This window comes from Sapajus apella, unplaced genomic scaffold, assembly GCF_009761245.1.
Source record: "Sapajus apella isolate SASKATOON/1434 unplaced genomic scaffold, GSC_monkey_1.0 scaffold29, whole genome shotgun sequence".
NCBI lineage: Eukaryota > Metazoa > Chordata > Mammalia > Primates > Cebidae > Sapajus > Sapajus apella.
Window position 1 is genome coordinate 3,612,676 of NW_022436969.1, and position 24,951 is coordinate 3,637,626.

The 24,951-nt window shown below is 35.5% G+C and overlaps 1 protein-coding gene across 3 annotated transcripts in view; it reads left to right on the plus strand.

Moving 5' to 3' along the window:
• CDH2 (cadherin 2) overlaps window positions 1–24,951 on the plus strand; it is a 236,110-nt gene that overhangs the window by 141,320 nt on the left and 69,839 nt on the right. The window contains exon 1 of one of the 3 annotated variants that reach the window (XM_032293130.1): window positions 12,547–12,741. The exons of the other annotated variants lie outside the window; for them this stretch is intronic. Coding sequence (XP_032149021.1) covers window positions 12,663–12,741 — 79 coding nt within the window. The 5' untranslated portion in view covers window positions 12,547–12,662. Of the gene's footprint in view, window positions 1–12,546; window positions 12,742–24,951 lie in introns of those variants that run through there. 3 annotated transcript variants of the gene reach the window in all.

Genomic DNA, 24,951 nt, shown 5'->3' on the forward strand with positions numbered 1-24,951 from the left:
AGCTGAGGATCTTTTCCACCTGTGTTATCAATCTGCTTTATTCAGGATAAATTTCCCTTCAGTACTACCACAGTATGTATTTGTCCTGTTCATTTAATCTCTGTATGAAAGTTTTCTCTCTTGCAGAAGGTAGTGTTTGGGGAGTGTGTTGAGCGTTGTAAAGGATGAATTGGAAATACCCATCTAGCAACCATTGGCTGTTATTTTGGTACACATAGTACATGCCCATAGCACATTTTTGTGTAATTATCACAGAGGAAGCTTTTGAAATGCATTCACCTTTGCTGGTTGGATTTGTCATTCGCCACTTGTAAGTGCTTATTTTTTCAAACTTTTTCTTTTACCTCCATATGACCCCAAGCAAATCAATCAGAAGACCTCTGCTTGAAAAGTTTTCCACTAGATGTTGTCACGCTGGCAGAATCTTTAAAAAATAAAATCACTGTGTATTCCTCCAGATGTACAATAAGTAGGAGGATCAGTCAGGTTCAGGGAATGAAATAGAGCCTAAGGAGGAGTTTGTGGCTGCTCTAGGTTCTTGCTGGAGTGCAGCAAATAGACCCCACAAGGTTTGTCCTCCTGCTTGCATGCAGATGGTATTATCAGTTTTCTTTTTTTTTTTATTTTTTTTTTAAATGCAGAAGTGGGTGGAGAGGGCTGTTCCAGCTGCCATTGATGAAAATCAAACTCCCAATGTCTGATGGCAGGCTGCTATTTCACGCTCTGCTGTTTCTATTTCAACATAAATTTCATTTGTTGTTTTTGCTGGCAGTGTTTGCTTGTTCTGAAGTAAAGGCACTGCTGCATTTAGTTAGAGGTTCAGCATTCTTTGCTTACATTCAAATTTGTGTTGTGGTTATGGTGCTTCAGATTTACTGAAAAGAAACACCTTCTTGAAAGCTGGGAAATAGCATTTTGAATAGTATTGTAGTGTTGAAGAAATGCCAAAAATTTAATGCCAGTCTCTAGGGACCCACTTTGTATGCTTTGGGAGCATTTGACCCATATCAAATACATATCAAATGCAGTTATTCTTTACAGCAGCCAGAATCACTATTTATAACCCTTGTGAGGTACATTTTTGCAGAGTTGTTTCTGTATACACATTTAATATAGTAAGATCCCTGCCTATAATTTCAAATGAAAAGCAGATTGGTGAAGCAAAACTACTATGGAAAAGTTTACTGTAGCTCCCCTCCCTTTTAATATTTATCGTTAAACACTAAATAGAGGCAAAAACATACCACAATTCCAACTTACCAATAAACCTAGAACTTACCTTGAAACCTAGAACCGCAGCCCATTAGCTGTGGCATCTGATAAATTGCTTAACCTTTGTCAGTCTTAATTTCCTCATCAGGAAAAAAGGGATACTATTTTACATTACAGGAATTGTTTTAAGAACCAGGTGAATAGAAGGTGACTGCTCTAGTGCCTGAGACATAGTATTTATTACATGGCAGCAGATCTCTGCTAGTAAGACCCCTGCCCATAATTTCAAATGAAAAGCAGATGGGTGAAGCAAAACTATAATGGAAAAGTTTATTGTAGCTCCCATCCCTTTTAATATTTAGCATTCAACATGAATTAAAGGCAAAAACATATCACAATTAAAACTTACCAAGGTCTCATACTTTATATGGAAGCGGTTTTGTTATGTCAGTCTCAAATCTTACGAGATCAGAACTTGAAAGATCAGATGAACACGCTGCTTTTTCCTGTCCTGATACCTACTGAACTGAAATCTAGCACAGCGTTATAGGGCAGGTTGTTTCCTTTGTTTGAAAAGGATAAAATCGTAAGTACGGCGGTCTGTTGGCTGAGTGCTTGACAGGCCAATCATAACCTCTGCCCTTAAAATATCTTCAGATGTAAGATGAATAGTATTTTGATATTTTTTCTTGCTTAGCCATGAATATTGAGGGCCAAGACTTTCTATGATAGATATCTAACTTTAATCAGTATCGCATTTCTTCTTGGCTTCTAGCAAGCTTCTAGGTATTTAAATCTCTTGGCGCTTTTTTGTAACTTAGTTTTGCTTCTCTACAGCTAAAAATCTACTTCTAATGGAAGTGACGGTAATTTGTTTGTGAACTGCCTGGAGCCTGGCAGATCACAAAGCTGTAGAAGATCTGAAGTGTAAAGGAATCCCTCTAGGAATCACATCAGATACATCCATTTTGTTTTCAGCACATCCTAGTAATGTATGATCCTTGAAATTCATAGAATCTTTCTTTTCCAACTCTCCGCTAGATTTCACAAAGGCAATATTGCATACCTACCTTAAGGCTGCTTTAAATGGAGAAATTTACTTCCAGTTAATCAGTCATGGCTCCTGTCACTTTTATCCATTCATTCTAATTGAACGTACGTGAAATCTGAAAAGCAAAATTATGTTTTATGCTATGAGTGAAGTTCATTAGAAAGTCCCCCACTTTTTTTAAAAAGCTATTTATAAAAGTTAAAATAAGTAGCACATCTAAAAGTCTATAAAATGGCCATTGAGTCCATTTATTTATTTAATTGACTACGCTGAATCTTGACACGTTACATAGATTTTATTCAGGTCTGTGACAGAATTTCATAGAAGTCTTGTTACATAGGATGCATTCTATAAATTTGCAGAAAATGCTGAGCATTTTCTCAGCACTGAGTCTTATAACTTAATTTGATTCAGTAATATATGATTTTTCTTTGAGTTATGTTTTTAATCTTTCCCACCCAAAGCATCACTTTATGCCAAAAATTCTTACTTTTTGGGTTTCTGACCACATCTTTGCAATTCTTAAGTTTTTATTATAGCATAACTATCAACATTTTTAAAGAAATAATTCTCTGCTTTAATGAGCTCATTAAAATATTCTTCCAATGTATTTTTATCCTCCAGATTTTTTTCTAAAAGTTCAGTTACCTTCTAAGAAACTTACGTGCAAATGTATTGAAGTGCCCACATTTCCTGATAATATAGGAGATGATCACAAAGTACTAGATAACAATAGCTTTTTTTTTTTTTTTTTTCTGGTGCTGCTCTGTAATGCACCGTATTTAAATTATTTTGACTGTGAAGCCTTTCTGTTTCTCCAATTGTCATTTAAGGGGCAATAACCATCTTATAGAAAGGAATGCTTGACTCATTCCCTTTTGGAACAATGCATCAGCTTCATCGCATACTTGACTACCTTAAATAAGGCATCCCGCACAACTCTGATGGAGTGTTTTCTTAGTAAGTAGAAATCATAAAAATGAACAGTTGTATTCAGTATCATTGTCAGCCCAGTGAAAGTCACTGAGCTGAATGTCTTTAGACTCCAGAACATAATCTGAACTTTACTTTTAATTATTCAGTTCTCACAGTTGTCTTTTTCTGCTTTCTACTTTTATTCATTCAGCAGGCAAATCTCAAGGGCCTGTTTTGTGCCAGGCTCTGAGCTAAGCACCAGAGCTTCTAAAGGAATAAAGCATAGCTCTGCCCTTCTGCTTAGGAAAATATGTAAACAAGCATGTGAAATTCAAGTTTGAGTGCTATGATGGAAGCATTTAAAGAGTACAGTTGGAGCACACACAATGGGAACGGCTCTGTCCGCTGGGGTGCCATAAAGGAAATGACCCTTGAAAGATGACTAGCTACTGGCCAGGGTGCTTAAGTAAGAGTGTTCCACTCAGATGGACTAGCCTGAGCAAGGCTACAGAAGCCTGAAACAGTTGGATGAATTCCAGAAACTGTAAGCAATTGAATACAATCGAAGTGAAGTTCATTAACAAGACTAAGATGAGGGAATTGACTTTAGGTTGTGGCCACATTGTTGAAGGACATGTGTAACAGTCAAAGGAGTAGGTCTTTTCTAATCAATGGAGAGCTATTAATAGATTTAAACCTGATAAGCTTTGGGTTTTACAAAGACTTATTTATCAGCTGTTGGGAGGGTAAATTGGACAAAGTATCTTAGTTAGGAAGCTCTTACTAGAGACCTGATAAGAGGTTTAGATAATCTGCTTGCCTGGGAGAAGTGGAGAAGATAGAACCTTTACCCTTAGGGTAAAGTCGGTAGAGCTTGAAGACCAGTTGGATGCGGAGGAGGAACTATAAGATTATCATACTTGTTGCTGAGTTACTGGTAGATGGTGAGCTGTAGAAGAATTCAGGCTCAGAGGAATGTGGATGTTAATTTTTCTTTTTGAATTTCAAATTTGAGTTCTATCTACATGAAAACGTCATATAGGTACTGAGATCTATTGCTCTGAATTGCAAAAAAGTTCTGGGTTAGAGATAGAGATAGAGATAATGGATTTAAGTCATAATGATATAATAATGGCTCTCATTTATAGAAAACATTCTATGTACCAGGACCTGTTCACACACACACACACACACACACACACACACACACACACTACACACACATACAATATTATATATTATCTTTTTAAAATCTTCAGTATAATTCTAGGAAAAAGATATCTTCATTTTTTTTTGACAAATAAATAAGGCTTAGAGAAGTTTGAAAACGTGTGCAAGCTTCTACATCTAATAATTAGCAGGTCCATCATTGAACCCAAACATATTGTTTAAATAATGTTCATTGTCTTTTCCATTATTATTTTTGGTAGTGTTTTAGAATGGGAAGCAAGGCTGTGTATGCACTTTGCATGACACTGAGTAGATAGGCCGGGATTTGAAAGCCTATAGAAGTGTCAAAACAGAAAATATTGGAATATTTGTAGACTTAATTTTATCTTATTGACAGTAGGAAGCACTGACAGTTTCTGGCAAGATGATTAGAAAAGGCGAAAGGATCAGTGGGAGAGGGTGTGATATTCTTTTGCATGGAAGTAACAGAACCCAGTTTAAGCAAAAGAAATTGTTTATTGGAAGAATATACCAGGAAAACCTTAGAGAAACAATGTTAAGGGGTTAACAGGCAAAATGTGAACAGTTTGTGGAATTCCACCTCCAGGGTACAGCCAGCAAATTAGCACAACTACCAGCTGGTCTTTGCCTTTATTTATCTCTTTTCAAAAGTCCAAGAGTCTAGCCAGTCATGGTGGCGCGTGCCTGTAATCCTAACACTCTGGGAGGCTGAAGCAGGCACATCATTTGAGGTCAGGAGTTCAAGACCAGCCTGGCCAATGTGGTGAAACCCCATCTCTGCAAAAAATATAAAAATTAGCCAGGCATGGTGTCGGGTGCCTGTAATCCCAGCTACTCAGGAGGGTGAGGTAGGAGAAATGCTTGAACCTGAGAGCCAGAGGTGGCAGTGAGCCAAGATTGCGCCACTGCACTGTAGCTGGGTGACAGAACGAGAGCAGGACTCTGTCTCAAAAAAAAAAAAAAAAAAAAAAAAAAAAAGTCCAAGAGTCCGAGAAAGATCAGAGACCAAGATGAGTGGCCCAGCCTGAAGATGACCACTCATGGCTAAAGCAGTCTGCTATGATCATTCAACATCTCCAGCTCCTTTAGATCTTTTGTCCAACTCTTGACCTTAAAAAATAATTTTCTTCTATCTTTACTTTTTAACTCAGAATGAGACTTTTCAAAGATAATGATAATAAGAACAGTGTTCGTGGGTATTTATTTCAAGAGGAAAAACCATAAAGTTGGGAATGAAAGGAAATGTAATGAAAGAAAACTCAGTGCCATCAGCTACCAGGGGACTAGTTTAAGTGTCCTTAAAGCTCATAAGTCTCCATCAACTACTTCAGATCAAACCTGTTTATATGTTTATTTATTTATTTCAATAGTTTTTAGGGTACAGATGGTTTTTGGTTATATGGATAAGCTCTTTAGCTGTGGTTTCTGAGATTTTGGTGCACCTGTCACCCAAGGAGTGTACACTGTAACCAACGTGTAGCCTTTTATCCCTCACCCTACTCCCAGCCTTCCCCCTGAGTCCCTAAGGTTCGTTATATTAATATTAGTCTTACATCTCTGAATCCTCATAGATTAGCTCCCACCTATAAGTGAGAATATGATATTTGTTTTCTGTTCCTGAGTTGCCGCACTTAGAATAATGGCCTTCGGCTCCATCCGAGTTGCTGCAAAGGCCATTATTTTGTTCTGTTTTATGACAGAGTAGTATTCCATGGTGTATATGTACCACAACCAACAAATAGTTGGATTCTTTTTAACTATATGTTGATGATAATTCGTGTTTTAATATTGGCAACAACTGACTAGCAGTGCCAGAAACAGAAGCAAATCTCTTCTTGACTGATTGAACACAAACACAATTTGCAAATAGTTTTTATTATGATCTATATCTTCAGTTTTCAAATATCAACATTATTCCTCCTTTGTAGGAAGGAGCTCTGTTACTCCTTTCATTCCTGTATGAGGCCTAGTTTCCAGCTAGAAGCAGTTACTCTGATTTTTATTATTATTTTTCTTTGCTGGAAAGGATGAGATCCTAAATTTATAGACTTTAAACAGAAAGAATGCTAACATTCTCTTTTAAATCCTTAATTTTGAGTATTAACTTATCAATGTAAATCTTGCTTTAATTTTTCATAAAAATTTTGTGTGTGTATTTTTATGGTTTCTTTTTTGTTCACTGCAGTATCCCTGGGGCCCCTAACAGTGTCTGAGACATAATAGGTACTCAGTAAGTGCTTGTTGAATTAATGAAGAATTTTATAAGACATGTTAAAGTGAGACAACTTGTCTTCTTGTTTTCAACATGAAAATTAGAACAGAATATTTGTTAAACTTCAAGATTTATAAATACTTTGGGAGTATAATATCAAGACCATCACTGTAGATACACCAACTGTAATACAGTTCTGTAAAGAGTGGGTTTAAGCATCAAACAGATCACTTTAAATGTCATCTGAGTCAGCTTGATAATGGAATTACCAAAAATCACTGGTATGCTCCCAAAGTACAGTAATAAAACATTATTTCCATAATTCCAATGCTATCTTATCGGGTATGTTTTAAAGTAAACAACTTGTCTATGAATAAACAAAATAAATGGTTCTAAGTGTATAATACTAACAATTTTGTTTCCTCTATTTATATTGTTTAAAAAAATTAAGACTAGAATGTACTAGTAAAATACAAAAAATACATAATGGAAATTAAAAGTGCTTATTAGCAGTTTGGAATTTCATATATACCAGTTGCAGCTTTTATATTTGCTGTTTTTATGGTGGTGATTGCCCTCTTAATATGACTGTTTCTCAGTGGTATTAACAATGGGCATGGTAAAAATTAAAGACAGCCATTTAAAGGACTGGGCATTGATTTGTTTCTTTCATAAACAAATATTTAAATGAAATCAGGGTAATATTCTTAGGTAATTAGAAATATTTATTGGAATGGCATACTTTTACATATTTATGTTATTGCAATATAAAGTTGTTCATAAGTTACAAGAAAATATACTGTAGGAATGTTGAATAGTGGGAGCGCTTAGGTAGAACATAAGTCTTGTACCAATTCAGGAACAGGTATAAAAACGATGTTGAGGCAGGCCCATGCTGCTTGCACTGTTTCTTAATTCCATTAAGAATGATTCGTGGGGAAGAAGGAAGGAAAGAGGTAGATTGATCACTAGGTTAATTCTATCCTAATCTCTTTGAGTCTGCTAACAGTGTTGGGTGCACTGCTGTGGCATTTTTTCCTGTTGTCATGGACACTTATCCGTTGAAAACACAGTTGCCTGCTGACTGTCCATCTTTGCACATTGCCTGGTGAGGCTTGAGTATGATTTCGGGCTTTGATTAAAGTAGAAAGTATTCAGTAGAAATCCGTTCTTTTTATTTTATGTAAAATGCTGTGTGTGATTCCAATAAGAAAATAATTGAATTCTGTTTGTTTTGTGTTTGTTTTTATCAAAATCAAAAACATTTATGTAGCCCTGGTGCCTATGTATATCTTATTTCAAAGTAAAATGTTTTTCACTTCAGAAAACCAGTTTTGTAAACATGCCAATTAAAAGTGATTGTTTCAAGAATGTGTCAAATGATAAAGATTTCATTATTTTCTAAATTTATAATCTAGTGCTGTTCCTAAGGAAAAAAATTTTTATTCATAAAGAGACAAATTCATGGTTCATGTTTTTACTCTCAATTTGTACTCATTGTGGACCCCTCCCTGGTAACTGAAAGGCAGTGTGACATTTTTGAAGAAGCATACCAGGATTTGGAATCACACAGTGATTTTCAAACATTATTTGTTCCACTGCGTGATCCTGGGTCTGGTACTTTATCTCCTTCTGACTCAGGAATTTTTTCATTTTTAAAGTAACATTTACCTTTTAGAGTTGTTTTTAGGATTAAATGAGATGATCTGTGGAGTGTGTCTGGCATAAACACCCAATCAATAGATCAAAGATCTTTCCATGTGAGAATAATGAACAGAATACCTGGTACTTGTGCTCTCACTACAATGTGAGTCTCCAGAAAGCTGGAATGGGAGTCACACGTTTGGTATTCTGTGTGTAATACTGTTGTTTCACTTAGTAGGCCAATATTTACTATATAAGGGTTTGTAGAATTTTACATTGGAGCTTGGCTGGACTGTGCTTTTTCAGCATCTTCTTTATATTGTTCACTCTGTTCTCTGCATCTGATACTTTTCAAGCTGTTGCCATTTTTGCTGCCTATGGATAATTTTCCTCTGGGCATTTCTGTTAACAGGAGGTAAACCTAAAGGTTTTTGTGTTGAGTGCAGATGGTTGGACCACAGTTTTTATCAGGACGCTGACCTAAGAAAATGAACATTGTCTGTTCTTGGAGTTTTAGCTACTTGGAAGTGAGTTAATTACTTTGCTGATGTGATGGAACTCATTCCACTGGCATACAGTTTTTGGAGTACTGCCATATCAGGAATTATAATTGGCCTTCTGCTTATATGAAGGCAGTTTTGCATTGTTTAAAGTGCTTCACAGCTATAAGTTAGGAGTACTATTACTATCTTGATCAAAGAAGAAATCTAGGGTGGCTCTCTTTATTCAGAGCAGTGTCTTAGCTGTAAAGTAAGTGATTAGGACCCCAGCATTCCACACACTTGTTTGGATTCACTCTGAACCCCTGCACACAAATGCTTAATCAGCTTTCAGTAATCATCATTGCCTCTAACTAAACAAGCAGTTACTCATTCATCAGTAGCGCCATTTTAAGATATGATCATAATATGAACTATTTACAAAATTTATTTGTTGTTCAGTTAGTCAAAATCAGATTTGCTTCTGGTTTTGGCATTGCCAGTCAGTTGTTACCAGTATTAAAGCATGCGTTGTCATCAGCATGTAGCTAAAAAGAAATCAACTGTTGGTTGGTTGTCTAATACTCTTTTTTTCTTGAGCCATAAATGTTGACTCACCTTTGCTTTCTTTGTGTTTATACTAATCACTGTAAAATATCAAGATCTGTTTCATACCCACACAGAACTCCAAATTGTGTGGAATTGACTAACCCTATAACTTTTAAAATTGGAGGAAAATTATCCTTACAAATTAGTGGTAAGAAGAACTTGACTTGATAAAAAACACAATACAGACTATGAAATCCTGACTGGGTACTGGTAGAGCAGAAAATAGGTAATTATAACAACCCATAAACTAGATGTGAGCTAGAAACCTATCATTATTTATAGTTCATTTAATCCCTAATAATGGCAGTTTGTTCTGTTTGACAGTTGTGGAACCTAGGGGCAAGTTGCTTAATCTCCTTGAGCCATAATTAATTCATTTATAAAATGGAAATATGAGTAGCTGCCTACTCAGCCTGGAGTTCTAAGGATCAGATATGATCTTGTATGTGAAATCAGTGAAATATCAATACCAGTCTCAAATCTAAGAGAAGACTGGAACTAGCACAGAAGGAATGCAGCCAAGCAGAGAGTACCTGTGTAGTGTCCTGCCTTAACCTCACATACTGGACGCCCTATGAGTCATGTGTCCTTGTCCCTCCCTATGCTGTGCAATCCCGAGATGTCAGAAATGTGGATTCATGCAAGGGGCTAGGCAGTGTAGGTTATGGACTTGCTTGAACACAGCTTGCAGTAGCTGTGGAAAGGAGAGAAATGAAGGGACTTTGCATGACACTAGATCCAGTCTGGTGGCAGGACATTAAACAAGGAACTAAGAGTCTGAAGGAAGACACATGAAGCCCACTGTCCTGTGTACAAACCCAGAGATGAAATGTGGATCCCTCAATTATCATAAGTACATTCAGAGATTTTAAACCAACAAGAAATTGCCAAGTATTCATAGGAGTTCCAGAAGCTCTAAAGTATTTTGCATTCAGTAGGTACTCAAACATTGTTGTGATGACAGTAATTTGCACCAGCAGTTGTGGTCTTAAAAATTTTAGTTTTGCGAGTTTTACATTTGAAAATGGTGGTAGCAAATTAGAATGTGGTGCAGAGGAAACACACAGATTATCAAAGGTCCATGAGTAAAGTTCAGTAAGGAGAAAGCACAAAATAAGGCTGACATCAGTACACTTTTAAAAATACCTCTTTGAAGAGATGTCTGTGTACAAGATGGCTATCAGATGTTTTCTGTCAATAAGACAACTAAACAAGATAATCTAAGCAGGAAAATGTTAGATTAGATATGACTTTCTCCCTGAGAGATTTCACTTGATTCCTGGGACTTCAACTACACAAAAAATGAATTCATCAATTTCTATAATTGGACTGGGGAAGCTCCTGCACAGTAAGGCCTGTGGAGTAGTTTGAGTCTTTTATACCTGGCACTCAGAACAGGCACATTTCTCTCTCTCTCTCTCTCTCTCTCTCTCACACACACACACACACACACACACACACACACTTTTTTTTTGAGACAGCGTCTCACTCTGTCACTTAGGCTAGAATGCAGTGGCATAATCACTGTGCCCTCCACCCCCTGGGCTAAAGCAATCCTACCACTTCAGCCTCTTGAGTAGCTGGGACTACAGGCATGTGTCAACACACCTGGCTAATTTTTGTATTTTTTTTGTAGATGCGGAGTTTTGCCTTGTTGCCCAAGCTGGCCTCAAACTCCTGGGCTCAAATGATTTGCCTGCTTTGGCCTCCCAAATTGCTGGGACTATAGGTGTGAGCCACTGAGCCCAGCCTTCATATATATTTTTAATGCTAAATTAAATCAGGAGTTCTGAAAAACAGTCTTTCATAAAACTGTTTCCTCCTTGAAATTTAACCTGTTTCTATTCATTTTTTTCCAGTCAGCAAGATTCAAAACATAGAAACATGGGCATCTTTTTTGACTCCGTACTTCCCTTTAATAGCTATTTTCTGTACCCACATCATATTAGCTATCAATTCCTATGGATTCTTTCTTCAACATCTCTTTTTATATGTTTCTTCTTTTGAGATTCCCATTCCCATTACTCTGGCTAGATCTCTATTTCATGTTCAAACAATAACCCTTTGAGAGCTTTGCTAGGCTTTAGGTTTTCATTTATTATTTCAGCTTGCATATTTAAGTTGAGTCATTTGTCGCAAAACATTACTTCCACCTCTCAAAACTGTTTGACACTTGTCTCCCAAGTTTTTTTAAGTTTGCCCATACCGTATTTATAGATTTTCTTCTTGTATGAATTCCATATTTTAAGCAGTGGTTAGCTTTGCTTCTCCTTGGGGGTGTCCTTGCCTCCTTTATTTTGCTCTGGGTTATTTCTGCTACTTACTGCAACTTGCTTCTTTCCAGTCCCACCTCTCAAAATCCTAAGGTTCAGCATTGTCTCGAAGTATTTCTGTAAGTTTTTTCACTGATTCCCACAATATTCTTACACTGTACCAAACACCTTAGCATATGTTGTGAACTAGAAAGTTGATTTTTAAAGGGGGAATGTTTAAAAACAAGACATCTGACAATCCATTGTTAAAAGTAGCTCACCTTCATGTTGGCAGCCTGTCTGAATCCTCAGAAAGTTTATGGTATGTAAAAATCTGGGAGAAGAATTACTCTTTGAGAATCTTGTATCTACCCATTAGCAAAATTATTTATAGGCACGGCTTGCACTTAGAGCATCTTTCATTTTACATAAAATGCATTTCTTTATTTATGAGATTTTATATTTTAACAAGCACTCCCAGATACACTCTTTTTGACATTTAATCTTGGATTCATACCCAGTTTAGGATATGAAACCTACTCCTTACAAATCTTAATTATCTTATAAGCACTTTGAGTGCTACTGGTATGCAAAGTATATATATTATTGACTTTTCACCCAAGTTCCTTCTTTAGAGAAAGCTGGGACAGCTATAGATGTTTTTACTTAACAGATTGCTAAATGACAAGTGATGGATTGTTACTAGCTGAAAAAAACCAGATAGAACATACATCTAAGACAACCAAAAGGGAGAGATTTTTCTAAACAGAAGTGCTGTTTTACCCCCTTAAAGTTTATTCTTATGTTGTATTTTGTTTTGCAAACAGACAAAAGGACCAGCAGAGCTCAGGAAGGTTTTGTGTTGTGCCCAAGGTTGGGGGCAAGAATTTGAAAGGGATCAGTGAATCAGATGTAATGCGGGCTCTGTTTGAGCCACCCAATCTCTGTTTTGCTGACGGTCAGTATTTCAGTTATAAAAAGCTGCATCGGCATTTCCGTCAGCTCAAAAGAACTTTATCCCTGCTTTCATTCTGACATACCTATTATGACTTTGTTCACTAAGCAGAAGGAATTATGGGAAATGGAGACTCAATGGCATGTTTTTATTAAGGCGTTATGTGTGTATCTTCACTGAGAAATTAAAGAACCAAGCAGAATTGTGTGTTTTCCTTTCAGGTAACAAAAATTGTCTTATTCATTCCATCTCATGGTGATTTAGTTAACTAGGAAAACAAAGTAGGATAAAATGAAAAGACTTATGTACAAAGTACATTTTATATTTTCAACAAGGAATTTAATGCTTATGTGAATTTCTGTTATTCTGAAATCAAACTAAAACATAATCACAGAAAACTCTGCAAATGTATTTTATGGGGGTGGGATGGTGATGATTTAAAAAAAGAATGTTACAAAAGCTGCATTTCACTCTTGTCTTCTCTAGAGTTGTAGGCATAGAGAGTTGTACATTTGTATTTCAAAACAAGGGATACATTTTCAAATCTAGCTGATAATACTTAACTACAAACCGTATTTGCACCTTTTATTAGAGCAGACATCCTTCTGCAAACTGCAGGCAGGTTAACATTTTACGAGCCAAATATTTTTTGTGGTAAAGTTTATGCTTTCTGTGATACTCTGTTTAATTATGTTATTAAATGTCAGCTTCAGCTTCTAAATTTCTTAACCTAGTTTCCTAATCCCCGCTAAGTAGATCTTCATCTTAATGCACATAATTTGCTAGAGAAATTCTTAGATACTACTGTGTCTTCCTTGGTGAAATACTTGCCCCCTCACTTTTATATTTTCAGCTCGCTTACCATGCCTGCCTTGTAATGAGACATACACGTTCAGGCATGGAATGTAGAAAGAAAAGAAACTTTCATGCAGATATGATAAGGAACTTTATACAATGAAAAACATTATTAATATCTCTTTAAATATTAGTGCGGAGGTTTTTATTTTTATAAGTCTCTCATTTATTAAACATGGAATTAACCTGTAATTAGTTGTCTAATAAATGTGATTTGTGTTACATATGTCTCCTTTTTTGTATCTGCTTGGAGCTTAGTAAATTTTCTTAAAAATAAAGTTAAAAAAGATTAATATGAGTCATCCTTAAATGAGAAGTCTGTGTTAACATAGAGTAACTTTGAAAGTCTAAAAAATGAAGGTTAACCTCATTAATTTTGTAAAAAATTGCCAAACATCAAGGGTTTTGAAAACACCTAGAAAAACAAGATATTCAGCAAAGTTGCTTTTTTTAAATTCTAAACCGTAGTCCGTGAAAAGAATTATTAAAAGGTAGTGTGTGCATGTAAAATAGGCTATTAAAGCAAATATCTTTGAACCTGAGAGAAAGAATGTTACTCATTAGAAACCAAAACTTGAAGTGGAATGTCTGTGTATGGCCATTATGGTAAGAAAACTGAATAGAGAATGAGTTTATTTTATTAGAAACTTTCAAAAGAAGTATGCCATGTAAAGCCAAAGAAGAACCTTTTCTGGTTTTCTTGCCAAGTATCTCCTAAGGAACTTTGTAGGTCTTCAGTTAATCTTTCCTGAGGAGCATTTATCCTACAAAAATGATAAACTCAAGAGAAATAATCGATTGTATCCTTAGTTGTCTTGAAAGCTTAATTTTATTTTCCAGAATTATACCTGTTTGGCATTCCTTAGATAGTTCCAAAAATCTCTTTTAAAGAATTGTGTTCTAACCTTTACCACTTGACATCTATTACTTTTAGAGAGGATAAGAGATAGGATTTGGAACTTGAAGTATGGTTAATATTGTTTGATCTTCAAGGATTTATACTCATTGTGACACCTTAGTGTTGAAATGACTGAAATCTGTTTCATGCAAAAAAAGGTGACTGGTCTGTTTCTAGGGAGTTGTGTTTCAAAAGCTTGAGATTTGTTTTTGTTTTGTTTTGTTTTTGCTTTGTGTGATGACATACAAACTTAAGCAAAAGAAAAACACCTACAGTATAAATTAAAATTCATTAAGGCCTATGTAATTTTTCGATATATTAGAAGAAAGAATGACAACTGAATAATTACTATGATTTTTATCTGCAGCAGTTGCTGCTTTTTTATTTATAGTTACCTGGAATGTTGTATTTGGATTTTAACTTTGCTTTGGGATATATAGATTTTTAAAAACCAGAAAAAAATATTTAAAACAATTTTATCCCTATAGGTTTTCACCTTTGCTTTATGTCCTTGAAAAACCATGGTGTTTTTCATAATGACTGCTCAACATGAGCAAAAACAAACAGAATTTGAGCACAACTTTCACTGGTGATATTCACTCAGGGACTTGTTAAGATATCAAATTTTAGACTATAGTGTATGCGTGTTTTTAATGCTGTATGATATATTAGCAGAGTAGTCATCTAGTGAGAGTCCCTCATATTACTGAAGAAATAAAGATCCAAAGCTGTTGAGAGATTATTCAGTGTCAGCACAACCAGAACCAGAACTGAGTTTACTGGCTTTTAGTTCATCACTCTTTTTAAATTTTTTTCATCAAACCAGAAAGAAGTGATAAAAAATCATTATCAATGTCATTTCTTCCAATTTACAGAAAAGTATACTATATCAGACTAGTAGAGGGTATGGTTCAGTTGAGTATATAATGATAGTGGCTTATTGAAGATTACTTATAAAATACTTAAGATTACAGTTGGCCTTTTTAATACAGGGAAGTGTTTTTTTAGTATCTTTTAGCATTTATTAATAATTCATCTCATTAGATAGTGAGGTTACTTCTATACTGTACTCCAAATTAAACTGAATATTTAGTGTCCCTGTAGACCGGACTATAATTTATATAAGGTATGACTTTTATGTAATGAATCTGATTTTTCTGTGTGACTTGTGGAATCAATCCCATCTCTTTATAATCACATCATATATACTATATTGTGTATTTTTGAATGATGCCTGTGTTTCAAAAGTGCCACTACTGGCCTTCCTCATATTAATATGTCAAACCCATGGCATCAGAAAATGGGGAAATTCTAAGCCTTTGCACAAAAGCTACAATGGAATTTAAATTTTAACACTTCATCCTGTTGTCAGATATGTCTGTTACACACACTCACACACACACGGCCCCTAAATTCAGTGAACCAATTCATATGATGCATCAGTAATTAAATCTTTAGCTTGTGCCTCTGTTGACATTTCTCCTTTCAGACTAACAGGTTTCAGTCTACCTACAGACTGTTTTTGAAAAAATGCTTCCCAAATACTCATCATTAACAAAGGCATTAAGGAAGGAACTGCTGTGTTGACCCAGATACCATCCCTTCTCTCCATATTGATACCTCTGTGAATGTACCATGACTGCCTGGCTTCCACGCCCATTTATGCCGAAGCTGCCATCTTTTACCTATACCCTACTTGGATTATGCTTATTCTTTGGTGCTCAGATCAGAAGCCATCTGCCATTTCCATTGCATCTTCAGTGATTTCCGTTTCTCCCTTGAAATATAATTATTAAGCATTTTAATTTTGCCCATTTTGTTCTTTATTGTTAAGCCCTTTCCCTCTAAGTTTAAACTCTTACAGATCAGAGACCTTGCTATGTTCATCTCTATATTCACCTTAAATGGTAGATTAGGAATCATGTAGTTCATTTTCATTGAGTGTGGGGCAGTTCAACAAGAAATGGAAATTTCCCTTGGTGCTGAAATGGAATGGGTGCTTCTCAGGATGCCCGAAAGAGCTTCGGGCGTCTGTGCCACCCACCCCTGGCAATGTGACCAGGAAACTTACACTCTGTGACCTTTTGTTTTGCTACTTGTAAAGGTGGGAAACCACTGTCTGAACAGCAAATAATATTTTAAAAAATACTTAAAAGTGTTTGAATCATTGCAGATGATAGCCAAATGAGATATTTTATCACCAAGCATTCTGAACTTATGTCTTAGAAACAGTACTAATGAGAGTAATATTTGATTACTTTTTCAGTTCGGAGTATAGGACTGTATGTTACATTTTTATACTTAGATGGATGAATTCACACATATGTACAAAACAGATAAGTTAATGTCATGTTGTTCCGAGTGCTGTTGGGTATGAAGAAGTAGGTGCAGTATTTACCTTTGTCTTTGTTTCCTTATGGTATGAGTCATTCTACAAACATTCTCGTTGAAGCAGGGTTATAATCGATGGTTGAGATGCTGAGCCCACAAATTTCTTTGTGCCCAGTCCCCAGTTTTGAGAAGACGTAGCGCATATATGAATGAACACTGACTGAACCCCAGACTATTGCTGTTGGCCTTGTATATTATTACTGAGAAGCTAGCTGAAATTTGTTCATTCTTTGTGCAAGTTTTCAAATTGCAGTACTATTTGAGAGGGAATGTGGTACACAGTCAGAGCTCAGACTCAGGGTGATCTGGGGCATCTCGGCCATAGATACATGTTATGGTGAGTAGACCAATAACTACACTGCAACATCAAAACACTTTTATCCACATTTGATTAGATCTTCTCCATTGGATTAGGTCTTATTCAAGAGTGTGCTATATTACTCCCACCCTCTGTACAGTTTGTGACTCACATCACTCATTTCTAGCAAAACCAGCTAAAAAATAAAAATCATGTTCCTTTTATTCATTATGTGATTTGACTGTACAAGTCTGCTCTGATCACCTGTTGAATACCAGTGTCACTTAAAGGAAAAGGAAGAAAGTTGGAAAAACTAAGGAAAAGTAGCTTTAGCCATAAAATCAACAAAAGACAAAAATGAGCCTAATGCCTTTCTTTTTTAACTTGGATTTTATCTCCTGCCTCGTTTTCCAAGTTCTCTTGATTACCCTCTTCTATTCTTTCCTCTCCCTTCTCGTCCATTGTGCAGTATGTCAAATCTACAAACAAGGCCCTGAAGCAGGACCCAGTTTGGCTTGTTGGAAGAATCACAAGAAATTGTATGTAACTGTAGAGACCCAGTGAGCTAGGAGAAGAGGAAAGAGGATGAGGTTACAGGGCCGGGGGCTTTGTTAAGGATTTTTGTTCTGTGTGTAATGGGAACTTTTTGAGCATGATCCAGTTTTTTATTTTTCAAAGGTCACCGTAGATGTTGTAAAGAGTGGAACTAGGAGATCAGTTAGAGCCTTCTGTCTATGACTTATACTGGATAATGACTGACAATAACATGTTAGCTGTGGAGGTGATGAGAACTGGTCCTATTGATAATATATTTTGGAAGTGGAGCTGTTAGAACTTGTAAATAGATTACACTTAGGATAAGGTAAGAATTGAGCCCAACTTCTAGACTTGGAGTCTGAGCATTTGGGAGGGTAGAAACTAAATGGAGTTGGTTGTACAGAAGGCAGGTGAACCCAGAGTTGGCTTTCGCATCTGTATAGTTGAGTTGCTTGTTAGATTTCCAAGTGGAGATGTCAAGCAGGCAGTTAGAAGTAGGAGTCTAGATCTCAGTGGAATGGTCAAAGTTTAGACCTAAATATTCAAGATTCATCTTGGTACAGGTGATTTTTAAAACCTTCAGATTGGTTGAAATTAGGTAGGATGACAATGTGGATCAGAGAAGGTCCTGAGCTAAGCCCTAAGGCACTGAAGGAGATGAGGGAGCGGTCAGTAGGATGGGGGAACCCAGAAGAGTGTCCCATGGAATTAATTTCCTTTGCAGTGTATTAGGTTCTGATTATTGATTTTTGTTGTCTTTCCTAAGCACTGGATTTTTTTTTTAATGTATAATGATTTGGGAATTTCAGGCCCACTGTGCATGAGATTATTGTTTTCATCTCTCTTTCATTCTCCCCTTGCACAAACCCAGCCTCAGCCCCATTCCTTGGAGTCAAGTGGCGTCCTAGCTACTGTACCCGCTTCCTGTCACCTTCACGTTCCTTTGCCCTGCAAAGGCCAGACTTCCACTTGTCTCCCACTGTTTTCTATATAGACAGCAATTTATACTGATTCATTTATGCTCCACTGTCTTGTTTTTAATTCTGGCCAGTTTTTGTTGTTGTTATTGTTTGTTTTTCCTTTTGTATCTGATTATTATTGCGATGCATTTGAACAGGTGATACTTCAGAATTGTGGACCTGGTGTGCCATGCCGTGCTCTCCAGAAGTCTTCATACCTCAATTCTATATGTCCTTGGTTTTATATCCCTACATTTAAAAAAAAAAAAAAAGTCAACTTTTAGACAAAAAATTTACACTTAATATGATTTTTCGTTTCTGTTTAGGTGTCTGTTTTTTTCTGTCATTATCCCAATTATTCACATCTTTTGTTTTTCTTCACTTTTATGCTTATGGAAGTCAAATGTCTACTGTAAGTTAGTTTTCAAAAAAATTGGGTTTTTAATATTCTGAAACATTAATGTTACCAGGGCTTTTAGGCAAAAGGATATAATTCAGACTAGTCTGCTTATTGCATCTATTTATCAGGACAGGATAAGGATATTATTTTGGCCTAACTCAATTTGTTGTAGCTAATACATACAGATTGAGAAATGTAAATGGGGAGCAAATAATACGTGCACAGGATACTTGCCTGGACATCATCTTAGTTAATGTAATGGAAATCCTTTAATACATGTTTATATATTTACACAGGGAGAATTAAATGTGGAAATTCTTCACATCTGAAAAATTTAAAAATACCTTGACCCTTTACAAATACACCTGGCAGCTGTGCTAAGAGTGCTTAGTGGCATTCGGGAGGGGTATGCCTGGGATTAATTCTCCTAGGCAGAATCCTAGAGCAGTTGTGCACATAAGATGGTTTCCAGATAAAACACGTGATGTGGAGCTGGAGCATACCTGAGATGGCCATCCTGTTACAGTGTATGGCAATTAATCCTATTCACTTTGGTATAATTAATGAGAATGGTGAAATAGAAGTGTAATCATTTCTCCAAGAGGAATGTCAGCCAGTTAATGAGAATAGGGGCTGTTACTGTCCGTTGAAGCAGCAACTATTCAGATTGCTGAGTTGGTGTGTTCACAGAGGTAGATGTTCATTTCAGGCTATAACAAAGAGAGGGAACATTTTTCAAGAGGATTAAAAAAGTGATGGCATTTTGACAAGACTGCAGTTGTGGACACTAATAAAAATTCAGTATGCATAAAATGTAATTTCTAAATATATAACTGGCATTTTAAGGGCCCTACCCAAATTCAAGCATTTATACATGTATATAAAATTAAGTAACCTTTAAATTGCCTTGTATTATTGTTATGTTAATACATTCAAAATGGAGTCCACTTTTTATTATGTGCCATAGACTACTTGCACTTGTTTTCTTTGTGGCTCTGTGTGTTGAACTGGGTCTGAGAAATACTGTCCCTTTAGATTGTCAGAAGAATACCTTCCCTACTAGAGCAGCTTCTAGGGTTTATGCAATAATTCTTTGAAAAGTTAGAAAGTAGTGAACTGAGATAATCATAAAAAGATACATTGGGAAGCCATGATATTTTTTCCTGGTTACAAGATAATATTTTATAAATAGTAAGGCATCAGCGAATGTATATTAGAATTTATTGATGGCTTTTAGTACTTAAATTGTGTTGGCAGCTTAAAGATTTCATGTCATTACTTTGAGTGTCTTCATTGCCGTTCTGCAAGAACAGTAATATTGCTGAAATTTTCATGGAATTCTGTGTATATTAAATACTTAATACATATCAGGTTGCTAATGTTCAGAAAATGTAGGTAACTGTTAGAAATAATGGGGTTTGGGTATTGCTTTCATTAAATTTTTATAGTTTACTTTCTGTGAATAGTCCAACTTTTCAACTTACAAAGATCTGTCCAGCAGCTAGTGATCTGATGTATCTTTTTGGTGGATTTGCAGTAAATATCAGGAATTAATCTTTTAAACTATCACATGTATTATTGTAAGTTTTCAAGAATGGTTTTATATATACACATATTTAATTTCTTCATGTATGATCATGACCTTTTTCTCCTAAGGAATAAGCACTTCTTATATTGTGTTAAATGTTTAGGATGAAATCTTACCCTTGTGTTTGTTTTGTAACTTTAATGTCAGCAAATGATTTGGGGTTTAGTAGTTTGATAGCCCAATGGACTTTAACTATAGTTGGTGTGATATCACATCATACCGGTGAGGCTAGTTGCTTAATGCACATCATGTTCTCTGAACCTCTTTTTTTCAATTCAAGTTTCACAAAATAGTAACGTCCTTTTATTCCTTGGTCTACCTGTATCTTAGTAAGTTGGTTTCTTAGGGAACACATTAGTTCTTAATGGTTTCTGTAGCACGTTTTGAGGCCACATTGTGGAAATTCATTGAGAAATAGGATTAATTTAGTTTAGGTTTTTTTTTTTTTTTTTGCTTTTAGGGTGGTATCTTCGAAAATGCCAATTAGCAAAATTTTTGTTTTTGGTAAAATTTATGTTGAAACTCTACTTTTTCTTTCAAAGTTAACAAAAACCTGTTACAAAAATTAGGAATTAGATTTCTTTCTTTGTTGACATCAGTAGCCAGAAATGTGGAGCTAACTAAATTACATCAAATTTCAGAGACTACTAATGATACAGTTGGGGAAAGGGAGCTTCTACGCCACCTGTACTCTGAAAGACAAATTTAATTAGAGGTAGTGATATTTCAATGTAATTTGTTAATGGGTACAATCTGAAAAAAAAAAAAAAGAATAATTCAGCCTAAGCACTGATAATTTTATATATTTTTAGCTGGCTTCTGTCTAAAGAAAGTGTTTTCATTGAATTTCATAGCATAGAGATGCCTGGAGGAAGAATATCAATGAAATGAAGAACAGCTTAAAAACTTCTGAGTTATTGGAATGTATACAAGGGAGAATGTAATAATTTTGCTGCTTTCCCTGTAGTTTAATATATAAAATTGTATGCATAGCATTACAAGACTGCTCATAAGCAAAATTATGTATTTTTGAGGTCATAATTCTTTTTCTATATCATCCTTACTGTTGTTTTGATATTTTTTTCAGTTTTGTATTGAAGAATAATATCATAGCACATTATTACTTTCTTTTATTTGTGGCAACTTGTATATGTTAGTTAAATATGACATGACTTTTCCTGGAAAGGAAATGAAATAGCAGCTTCCAATATACTTCATATTTTGGGGAACATTATAATAAAAACTTTTTTGGTAGGGAAATATCAATACTTTTAGTAACAGAAAGACTTTTTTGAACTTAACCTGCAATAAGTTTGATTCCGATTTATTTTTATAGACTTTTCATCCTAATTTTACTGTCTTGTTGTAGGTCACTCAAGTTGAGGTCTTGTGAGACATGATAGGCTAGGATGTGCTATACTAACTGTTACCACCAGTTTTCTGTGTTTGACACAAAAACGGATTTCCCATTCATGCTAAGTTCATTGTAGGTGTGGATGACTCTTGGGGCAACTCTCCATGGGGGTGGTTCACTCTTCCTGTGGGCTTGATCGTATATTACCTCCAGCTGACCCATTCTTTCATAATTACCACTGCAGGGGAAGAGGGCATCACCTTTTAAATGCTTCTGCTGTAAAATGGCATGTGCCTCTTCCACCTGCTGATTGCGTTCACCATATGGTCATGCTTAATGTCAAGGGAGATGAGAAGTGTCATCTTTCTGAATATCTAGGAGGGGGAGAAAAACTGAGGATCTTCTGAACATCACTAATACTTACATTAGGCTTAATATTTCAGCAGCATGACCAGTAGATCCATGTTTCTCAGCTAGAATCCCATGAATGGGATACAGGTATGCTACAGATACTCATTGTAACTGTTTTTTAGTTTTACAGTGGCTGCTAGAATTGGTAAAATAACATATATGGCTCACATTGTATTTCTGTTGGGCAGCGTTTGCCCTCCAGGCTATCAGCAGGTAGCTCTTTGTGCTGAGAAAGAATAATTCCCAGGTATCAAGAGGATGTTCTCTAGGACAGTAGTGCTGATGTCAGGTCATGGATGTTCTAACAAGGACTTGGCCTGCCTACCTTGCTACCTCTGTCATTGTAGTATGATCCCTGGAAGGCTGACTATAATTATACCTACTTCTCACCTCTACTATCATGTTCAAAAGACATGAACCAAGATTTCGCAGCCTATTCAAGCCACCATTATGTTTTGGTCCAAATAGCCTTTACGCTTTTGCTAGGCTGGAAGGAGAGCTTGGTAATAGAAAGTAAAAGGACAACAGTGGGAAAATATTTTGGTTAGAACTTCAGTGGTCTCATTTTAGAAACAAATCAGTGCCTTAGTTTTATCACCTGACCTCCAGGGGGAAGTAGAAGAATTAAAAGAAAATGAAATTATTTTGTTGAAATGCTACATGGCTCAAACAAAGCATGGCTGAAGACTAGACCAGGCCAACCAGAATTTGACCTCTTCTCTAAGATGTAAAGTTTCACAGATAAATTCTGGTTTCTAGCTTTTGATAAAACTGTTGATTGGCCCATAACAGTTATTGGTCAGTGATGTCTAGTGACTTCATAGCCACCAGAATCCATGCCCCCATGAATGATTAAGATTACTAATTAGGCAACATAGAAATGATCCCATCAAATTAGAATTCATGTGCCCTTGGGCTTTTTATAATGTTAAAAATATGAAGACTTTTTACAATAAAACAGATAAAAATTAATTCACAACAGTTAATATTTGAAGGGATAATAGTCAAAATCTCATATGCACTACTGAATATATACTACATTGTTATTTGCTATAATTACCCTGTGCTGTAATAGAACCACAAAACTTATTCTTCCTGTATAACTGATATTTAACGTGATGGCTATGGTAATTACCCTGATTTGATCACTGTAATACATGTACATGCATCAAAACATCACACCATACCCTATAAGTGTATATAATTATTATTCGTCAATTAAAAATTAGTAAAAATAAAAATAAAATTTGAATAATCTTATGGCTTGCTCTGCAAACTTCCTGCAATTGCAAACACTTATTATTTTCCTTTTTTTTTTTTTTTTTTTTTTGAGACAGAGTCTCGCTCTGTTGCCCAGACTGGAGTGCAGTGGAGCGATCTCGGCTCACTGCAACCTCTGCCTCCCGGATTCAAGCAATTCCCCTGCCTCAGCCTCCCGAGTAGCTGGGACCACAGGCGCATGCTGCCACACACGGCTGATTTTTTGTATTTTAGTAGAGATGGGATTTCACTGTGTTGCCCAGGCTGGTCTTGAACTCCTGAGTTGAGGCAGTCTGCCTGCCTCCGCCTCTCAGAGTGCTAGGATTACAAGCATGAGCCACCGCCTCCGGTCTATTATTTTCTATTATTTTTCTGAATAAGACTTGTGTAGACCCATTGCAAGAGAGGTTTCCCACAAAACACTTTCCCAGATCATCTCCCTGACCAAGAACTTACTCATGGAGCAACCACCACAAAATTTCCCAAATTTCCCACCAAAATTCTTCAGTTAATCTTATCACAATTTTAATACCAATGTGTTTATCCTCAGTGAAGATTTTATGCAGGTATTGATTTTATCTTTCATTTTAATTTGCATATGTTTTGCTGATATTTTTCACTATTTAATTCTAAAATAGTATATAAATTTTATCATGTATTTTTGTGTGGTATCAGAAAATTATTAATTTTGTTAATTTTCTTAATTGCTTATTCTGTCTTCCCTCTTTCTTTTTACTCTTTCTTTGCTTTCTTTTCTTTTTGCCTTCTGATTTGATTTCAAGGTTAACAATTAGTCAAAAGTCTTATTATTGATAGAAATCAATAATTAACTTTGAGTGTTTTAGAATTAAAGTGTTTATATTATATTTAACATATGCATTTTTAGAAAGAAACTCCTTTCAGTTAAATGAGTTGATTTTTCTTGATGCTAAATTACTAAAGAGGACAGTAAGTTCCAGCAACTGATTGTTTTCAAAATATATTTTGGTTATCTAGGAATGCAGAAAGTGATTATATTGTGTATATTTTTTAACTTTTAATTATTCTAATTTAGATCATTGTATGTTTAATTTTGAAGTTTTTTATATGCTTTAGTTTAAAGCATTTAAAATGCAGATAGTCTTAACTATATATTTTAAATACATATTATACTTTATATTATTAACAAATACATTTTCTAGGTTTACACATGCCTGCAATCTGTCTTGTCTTTAGATTTCATTTCTACATATGTTTATTTTCTCAACACAAAGGATAATTTGAGAATAAATGCTGAAAACCTCTCAACATCACTAGAATCCACCTCCCAAATTATTAGGCTAATTGGGCAATATAATGATGATTCGCTTAAATTGGCATACATGTGCCGTTATAATTATTCTCACATATGGAGTGAACATTTTATTTTCATGCAGACATGATCAAGTGAAGCTACTTGCATGATACATTTTTGTGGGCATTCTACCTCAAAACAGCCATC